General features: G+C 38.9%; 1 protein-coding gene across 3 annotated transcripts; it reads left to right on the top strand.

Annotated features, from left to right (window-relative positions):
- Positions 1 to 1,085: 1,085 nt before the first annotated feature.
- Positions 1,086 to 8,558, top strand: fusl (transmembrane protein fuseless). 3 transcript variants are annotated; one of them, XM_020956774.2, is made up of 5 exons: positions 1,086 to 1,746; positions 6,044 to 7,208; positions 7,277 to 7,429; positions 7,488 to 7,671; positions 7,840 to 8,558. In XM_020956774.2, exons 2-5 carry the CDS (start codon positions 6,471 to 6,473, stop codon positions 8,187 to 8,189), a joined length of 1,425 nt encoding a protein of 474 aa, XP_020812433.2. In that variant the 5' UTR covers positions 1,086 to 1,746; positions 6,044 to 6,470; the 3' UTR covers positions 8,190 to 8,558. The 3 variants fall into 3 exon arrangements, with proteins under 3 accessions (XP_020812433.2, XP_020812432.2, XP_020812434.2); XM_020956773.2 differs by lacking the exon at positions 1,086 to 1,746 and adding an exon at positions 5,789 to 5,946; XM_020956775.2 differs by lacking the exon at positions 1,086 to 1,746 and adding an exon at positions 5,793 to 5,870.
- The last annotated feature ends 558 nt before the right edge of the window (positions 8,559 to 9,116 follow it).

A 9,116-nucleotide genomic window follows, 5' to 3' on the forward strand; every position in this document is an offset into this window, starting at 1 on the left:
GATTGCTTGTATTTTATATACCGAATGTCTGGGAAATTCATTTCAATTGCATGATAAATCTTTCAACTGTCAAAACGTAGCTTATTGAATTTATTTCTTAACAAGGAAATCTTAATATTTAATTTTTCTTATCTAAAAATATTCGCGAATAAATTAAGAGTTCGATGTGAGAGGGGAAAGTATGAACTCTCCATGATTTAGAGTAAGCTATCCAGTTCCCAGGCGTAATTGAATATTTATAGATTTGCACTTGCAATGTTTTTTATGAGTTTATTAAGTGCGAAATTATTTCAAATTTAAGTTCGCATTCGAATTGGTTACGCGATGCCTGAAAGCAATTATAAACTGATTGGAAAATAATGTTGACTGATGCTTTTCTCATGAGATTTTGCCAATATTGATGCGCAAATTGGATTTTTAAGTATTTTCCAGACACTCTGAACTAATTCTCACACTGAATAATATTAATATTAATTTAATTCTATTGATTTTAGTGACGTTTTATCGTAGAATTGATAATATTGCATTTATAAGATTGTTGACGCAAATGTATCACTTTCAAATTTATTCATAACTGATCAGGGAAAACCTGATAGAAAACAAGCTCAATCAATGGCTTATTATAAAGTCAAACTTTTTTATAAGCTTTTTTTTTTTTGAAGGAATGTTATATTTGTATTTATATTAATAAGAAAATGTTGATGCTTTGAAAATGTATTAAGTATAATACTTTCTATATAGGAAAGCCTTTTGTATGGCTTAGAGACTGTAGTTTTAGGCAGAGAAAAGCTTGCATATACATATCAAAGTATCGCTAAAGAAAAGCTTTCCCCAGCTCTGATCATTTCAAAATATTTTCCACCTCAAGTTTTGATGGGAAATATTTCCAAAAATTTCACATTTGCTGGAAAATTTCAGAGATATCAAGAAGCATTTTGATGGGAAAATTTTTAAATTCTATATAAAAGGTATTGCTTATGATGCTTACTGAGATTTTATGCCAATCTGAAGCTCGGACTTGGAATCAGAGACTCTACGGCTCGGGGGACACTCAAAGGGATGTGAAAAACCAAAGCTATGGGGGCTTTTTTTCGTGGTCTCAGTTCGCGCTCATCAGTCCGATCCGGAGACCCAAATCCGAGGCAGATTTTGTTCGGATTCCCCGGGCTTCCAGTTCAGATTCTGCAGCCACCGGCGACTGACGGTCGAAGTGATCGTGATCAGAACGGAATATATAACCGCGGGCAAACACAAAACACACAGTTAGTTCGTCGGACTGCCGAGTTCAAACAACCGTGCAAATAAACTAGATTGTGCGCCCCTCCAAGAGTGTGTGTGTGTGTCAGGGTGTGTGTGTGTGTGTGTCTGTGTGTGTGTGACCGAGCTTAGCCAATTTCTACGAGTATAGGCATATATATAGTAGCGCCAGAAGTCGCGTACGCGCATTCGGGCATCAAACATCTACGGCCGACGTCTAAGTCTAACGGTCTCGAAATCGAAGTCAATCAAACGAACCAGAAATCGAATATCGAAAATCAAAAACCAATTGTAATCGAACCAATTCGATACAACCCAATCATTTCCGGTGTGTGTGCGTGCATGTTTGCTGCAAAAGTAAAAGAATAAAACCAGTAAAAAGCTCTCAACTCACGCACCCAGAGGCAGCAACAAAAAACAAAAAAACATAAATAATAATAATAAATAAAATACAACAACGTCGGCAGTAAGCTCTGCTAATTTTAAACGGTAATCCCATGTTTTTGTTTTTCATTTTGCATAAATTTATTACAGTCCATCTCTGTTGTCGCCGTTGTGTGCGTGCTCGGCACACTCGAGTGTGTGCGAGCTTGGTGTGTGCGAGTGTGTGGTGTGTGTGTGTGTTATTGTTGTGTTTATCTCTCCTCTGGCTGCACGCATTTTCCGCTCACTCAAAATACAATTTTGTAATATATATTTTTTTGTAAATCGATAACTGATAAGGCGATTATTCGATTTAGTGCCTCTATCTAATCGAAGCAATTGAGAAATGTGGCTCGAATGTTGGGAAAATATGAGTGTTAAATTTGATTTAACTGTCAGTAAAAAAGTACCATATTTATTATGGGAAATGAGACAGATTTTGATTTGCGAAGAGATTATATTAAAATAGGGAAAGGTGCTAATGAGTACTATATTAAAATCTATGTTTATAGATTTTTTTATTTCACCACAGTTTAAAGTTAAGCTTTTAAATAATTTTCCCCTTACTTTTGTGATTTATGAACTTAACAAAACACTTAGTTCTACTTTAAATGACTTTAAACCTTAAACGTTTTAATTTAATAATTTATTACTCATACGCATTGTTGTCTCTGGCTTCAAACTTATGAAGCTCTTAAAAATAATAAGGCTTTGATTTAAATTTTTCTGTGCCTATTGAACATATGTAATTTTCTTTTAGGGCTTAATTGTAATTGAATAAATAAATGTATTATATAAAGATTTAAGTCCCTTGATTGATTTTGTTATATATCAAAGTCTGTTTCTTCTTATATAAATATTGAAGAAATATATTTTTATTTATTCTACATTATATAAATTTAATGTCCTTAATATCTTTTCATTGTTTACTTTATCTTCCCACCTGCCTCAGTATACAAAAGACTCTAAAAACTCTCCCATTCAGATCTTAAGTGTTACAATCCAAAGGTGCTAGGAAGATCAATACACCCGAAAGGTTTGCCCATATTCTCAGAATATTTATAAATTAGATCTACCGATTATTCGACTTGACAATGACAATGAACAAAAAAACGAGCACTTAAAGACTGGTAATCACACGAGTAAATATTGAACAATAGGCGAGCTGTAAAGAGATGTACTCTAGCCATTATCGCGCCTAGAAACGCTCTCAAATCAGTCGAAAAGGCAAATTAGCAATCACAAGCCGATCATAAACGATCATAAAGTGAGCCAGGGGAGAGAGGTACTTTTATGTTTGGCCTTATCCAGCCAGCTATCTATCTTTGCTCAGAGATACAAATATAGATACAGATAGGTTGGCAAATCTAATTAGCTGACAGCAGCTGTCCAGAGACTTTGTCGAGAACCTTGCGAATTGAGAACTGAGCACTGAGCACTGAGCACTACTGGAGAGGAGAGAGTCGCGCCGTGTCCAATTTGGCATTTGAATTGTCACCCGTTCTTTGTCAATTAGACGACATAATTGGAGTACAATGTGGCAGCGAAATGGGGCATCCAGCATTTGCATTTTGCATCCAGCAGCAGCCATCACTTGGCCCACTTGGGGAGTTTGAACTTGAATTCAGTAGGAATCCCCCTCTCTCTCTCGCTCTCTGTCCGCCCACCCTGATCTGTGTCTGCCTTTGGTCTCAATTTAGATCGCTACATCAACGAAATCCCCCAAAACGAGGAAGTCTTGCTGCGCCCAGCGGGTTGTCCATTTAGCCCGTAAATCCAGCACTCGGTTTTAAATGCGAATGCGCTTGACCCAAACAGCAATCTCAGGGGAACCGACAAAAAAAAAAAAAGAATATAAAAAGCAATAGAGTACCCATCCTCGTACCCCCTTTTGGACCTTGCGCAAGTTCTGTGTGTTTAATTATCGCTCATACGCCGCGTTGGCCGTCGCAGAGACAAGCAAGCGAAACGCGAAAATCACAAACATCCTGCACTAATTCCAAGGGGGCCAAGACTAATTAGACACCGCCAGTTTATAATTGAGAGACTTTCAGAAAATATATACATAAATGGGAATTATTTCAGCACTTAAATTTAGAAACAGTGTACAAAGAAGAGCCTCACATTACAGAAATAGATCAATCAGAGAGTTAGTCTTTGAAATAGAAGCAGAAAATTCGCTAAGAACTGATGCATTTAAGAAAATTATAAATTAAAAATTGAAAAGTTAGGTAAAAATTACTACAATTTACTTAAATGTTTTTCAAAATGCTGACAACAATTAAATTAAATTATAACCCCCACCAATTCACTTAAGCTTAAAGACGATTTTTATTTTTAAAACGAAAAACTCACTGTGTCTGCTGACTATTATGACATTGCCTCATTCCCTGGCCTCCCCGGAATTGAATCCAAGCCCAAATCCGTATCCGGAATCCCTTCCTACCACTTGGACACGAGTATGCCCCTGACCTGGCCCCCTTAAGTGACAAGTTCAAGTGGCACAAGTTCAAGACTCCGGCACTTTCGATGGGCACTGGCACTGTCAGTGGATCACTTTCGCTTTTTGTTTCCACTGATTGCGGTTACGTTTAATCAAAGCTGCTCCTGGACTTGTGCCTCTCGTGGGCTCTTCAATTGGATCTATTAAGTTACTTGAGATAAGTCCGAAGGGGACTTAAGTGTCGAGTGTCGGGCCACTCAACGCACAATTGTCACGTTGACGTTGAGATATCAGTAAAAGAGCCCCTCTCTCTTAGGTGATCTCTTCATAAAAATGTGGGACATCTGGAATAAGCATTTAGTTCTTCATATTTTTACACCCTTCAATTTGGAGACAATAAAGGATTCCCAGGCCTGCCATTGTTAAGATTGCTATGAATGCCTAAATATTTGCACATGGGAATGCTTTAATGAGTCACATGGAGGAAAGTTCCCCGAATTTTCGACACCATGTCTTTTGGAATCTTAGAAATCTTTATATCTCAATTGGGTGGGATTTAAATAATATGACTGGTATATAAATTATATTATAACTGGCATGTGGACTGTATTGTTTAAGCCAAATCAGTTGACACTTGTGCTTTTTATGGGACTTGGCCAGTTGTCTTAAATCACGAGGTGTAATCTTGTACTTCATTCATCATTTTGTATTTTTAATAATGATAAACATAATAACAATACCTATCTAGCAAATGAGGGAGCTCTGTTGGTTTTTTTTTTTTTTGTAAAAGAAAAACATCCTGTACCTGCTTTGAAAATATTAAAGGTGCATCGAGAGAAAAATGCAATATTAATATATTTAATAATATATGTACATGTATCAACTAAACAAGAAAATATATTAAATAAGGGAAACCAAAGTATATATGTTTATCATTTGCAATTTAAATTTTTCATAATTAAGCCTAAGAAATTCGCATTTTTGTAAATGTTATTTATTAATATTTTTATATGAAATTATGTCGACTAAAAAATTTTTTAAACTCATAACTAAGCCATAAAAGCATTAATTTCAATTCGTATGTTAATTTTTTGCAGGTTAACAAAACTGCATACTCAATTTAAAGTGTGAATTTTTTGCCGATTTTTGCACATTTTAATGATGTAACCCCTTCCCTTTTTAAAAAAATGGGAAATTTCTGAAAAAAAATCTTTTTCGTTCGGATAAAGCTAGAAAGATTCGCCTGTAATGCTGATCAAGAATATATATGATTTATGCGGTTGAAAATGAATGCTTCACAGGTTTTTAAGCTTCTGACTAATATTATATTACCATTCTATGACCATTTTTTAAACAAATTAAAGTGTTAGAAATTTCAAAATGTAAATAGCAAAATCTACACTATATTTTTATTTTCTCTTTATAAATTTAAAAAAGTATTTTGGTTTCTAAGTAACTAAATCAAAGACTTTTTAATCAGGGACTTCCTATAAACCCTGTATTCGTTTTAAATTACAATAAAGGAAGTGCCTAGCTTTATGAAATAGATTGAATTAATTAATAATAGCTGACTGGTGATAGGCTCTCACTTAGATTCGTATACTAAACCTGCCTTACTATTAACACTACATAGGCAAGTACAGTTCCCAAGGTCCAGATCTCACTGGAAACAGTCAGTCTGTTACTCTGATGGCGATAAGACTGCTTCTCAGGCAGCTGCCAAACTATAAACTATAAAGAATAAGAAGTAAACTATAAAACACTTATTAAGACTCATTTTTTGTTGACTTGTCGCAGAGCAAAGATTGATAACCGGAATTGAAGTCAGTGCAAAAAAAAAGTGATAAGGAAACGGTCTTAATAGCTTAAGCTCACAATGGTTCTTTGCATTTATATATACCTATACCTATACCCTTTCAGACGGCAAATGGCGTGGACGCGGACTTGGATGTGGATGTACATGTGACAGTGGATGCGGATTATGCAACTGAGGCCAGGCGGAGGAGAGGAGCAGACCCCAGATAGACGGTTTAATTATCAGCGCCCGATTATTATCACCGCAACGGCGATGCAGCGACGGTGACGGTTCCGGAGAGGACCCGTATATGTGCTCTCTCTCCGGTTATGGAATGCACCCATGCTACCTGACCACAGTCGCCGTCAGTTTTAAAGCCGCCACCGACCGAGCAGTGAGCAGGAGGGCTCAGGTTGTCCCAGCCTAAAAATATCCGGAGTGCCAATTGCCAGTAATTAGGCGAAATTAAGAGGGAACCCATTGGACGGATCCCGACCCTAGATCAAACCTAAAACCAGACAGACCGAAAGACAGAGAGACAGACAGATAGACATGTTGGCCACGGACAAGGGCACACCGGTGGGGCCCACGCCAATCATAGTGAGCGGGAGCCGGCAGGGACAGAAATCTCTTTGCCATGGCCAGGCCGCGGATCAGCAGCTCCTGCAGCAGCATCACCATCTGCATCTTGCCGGACATCCAGCACATCCTGGAACGCATCCCACCAGTGCACACCTTTCCCAGCACATACACTCACCTGCCTGCAATAAGCGCCTGGAGGCGGAGACACCGCGAAGGGATCTGCATGAACTCCTGCTCGAGATCCTGGACGTGATGATCTCCTGTCTGGTGGTGGCACCCTGCGTTATTGCCTACTGGCGTGGCACCTGGGAGCTGATGGGCGTGTATCTCTTTCCCAAAAGTCTGCCTTTGTCCGCAATGGCCAGCTTCCTTATTGGTGGCGTGGGTCACTTTGTGTTCACCATTACGCAGAACTTTTTCAAGGAGCACATACATCCGGATAGGCGGCGTCTCACATACTACACGGTTTCGCGGATATATACGGCCATCTTTGGCATCGTCTGTGTGAATATGTGGCGAGGTGCCTGGCTGCTCTGTGACTGGCTGACCAGCGTGGATTCCCTCATCATAGTCTGTGTGGTCACAGCGATTGCCTTGATCTTTCTGGTGGCCACGCGGACGTTGAGGAACCTGGGTGCTGCCCCTTATACCGTGACCATGGACCACAAGACCGATTACTTCGAGGTGGACACTATGTTCAAAATACCTGTAAGTTTAAGCTTGGAATTATCTTGAATTAATTCAGTAATATTCTAATAATTACCAATCCTTTGTAGGGTTTTCATCAACCTGGCCTGTATGTGTTGGACACACTCTTCTCGGTCTTTGTCATTGGCAGTCTGGTGGTCATTGCCTGGCGCGGTGTCTGGGGCATCTTTGATCTTCTTCTGTTCCCCCGGGACAAGGCCAAGTCCGCTTGGGGTTCGCTGGTAAGGTTTGGTATTATTATCTCCTGAAGAAGTATCTATAATCGAAGAGTACTTACAGTTGATTGGTTATCTGACGGTGGCTGTCACCTTCCTGATTCATCCCTTGATGCGGTACGTGTGCCGTCGGATAAGCGGTATCTTCAAGCTGATAATTTGCGACATTTACTATCTGATGACATTCTTTGGGGCGGTGAATGCCTGGCGCGGCATTTGGAATCTGCTCGATGTTTATCTATATCCAGGTGAGGCTTAAAAGAGAGAGAAATAAGAAAAGAATTAAAATGTCTTTAAAAAGGAAATATTCAAGAACTTAATTCAATTTTAATAGCATACTTTAGGCTACCTCATATTTGAACAATATACTTAAAAATTAAAATAATATCAATTTAATTCCTTTCTCATTGCCACAGAAAACATGCTCATAAGCTACTGGCTGACACACCTTATTCCTTTCCTGCTCCTGGCCGCCATCAAGTGCTCCAACTCGATCCTAGTGCGTGGTGTATTCATCGATGGAGAGGGCGTGGGAGCCGAAAGCGTCGATATACCCATCAACTATGTGCGGCTGCACTTCCTCCGCGAACGTCGGAAGAAGAGTGCCCATTTTGCGGAGTCCTCGAAGGTTCCACCTTTGTCTCCACTGCCACCCCATTACTATCTGAAGCCGGAGCACGCCTCGCTGGGACGGCATGCGGAGAAGGACAAGGAGGCACAGAGCAGCCTCATAGAGAGGCCACATTCCGCGGTGCAGATCGTATAGGGATCCTGGATCATTGGTGCCCGTTAAATCGTTTCTATGTCTAGATGTTAACCTAGTTCTAATCGCCTAAGCCTAATCTTACTTAAGAGTCCGATGTTTAGCCATTACCCCTGAAGTCTCCCGGTGTAGTAGTTCCATAATACCTAGACCTGTACAGAACGATCTTAGGCCGTAAGAATTATATTTGCATTTTCCGCAACAGGTTTACGTATCAACTTTTTTAACCTGGTGGCGAAGGCACACTCACCCCCCTCACACTCACACAGTTAGTTAAGTTAATAAACAATACGAGTATAAACATTGTACATTGATATTTTCATATATCGCAAGAATATAAATTAATAAAAGTTTGTAAATACCATAAAACCTATTCTAACTGAGGGTTTTTTTGAAGATAAAATGCAAGGGAAGTGAAAACTCTTTCTATATTTACCTTCTGTTTTTTCCGCTTTGTCTATTTTGATCTATGTATCTTATCTGAGTATCAGAGGATAAATACCTAGTCAGGGACAACACTCGTAAATACTAGAAATTTTTGCATTGAAAAATTAAATTTCCCTTTCATCGAATTGAAAAATATACAAATCAGATAATAATATATGTACTTGTGTCGTCTCGCCTTATAAAAGTCTCATGTCTCCCAGCGAGCACGCCTGCTGTGAACTTGTCATTCCTGGCATCGCACAAAAAGCTGATTTTTATATAGCGAAAGCGAAATCTAGGGGGCAGAAACAATGTCTCTGCATTGTTCTGGGTCAGTACATTTTCTAGAGCCAAATAAAATGCCAAATTTGTGGCTAAATTGAGAAATATTCACCGAAATATATAGTACAAAGATAAGAGCCACCTGTAGGGGATGTCTGGCATGAGACAGCGCACTTGGGAAATAAATAAATAATAGTAGAGACTGATTAAGATCTTTTAAAG

The sequence above is a fragment of the Drosophila serrata genome, unplaced genomic scaffold (genome assembly GCF_035046125.1).
Source record: "Drosophila serrata isolate PLE 108 unplaced genomic scaffold, ASM3504612v1 contig_249, whole genome shotgun sequence".
Lineage (NCBI taxonomy): Eukaryota > Metazoa > Arthropoda > Insecta > Diptera > Drosophilidae > Drosophila > Drosophila serrata.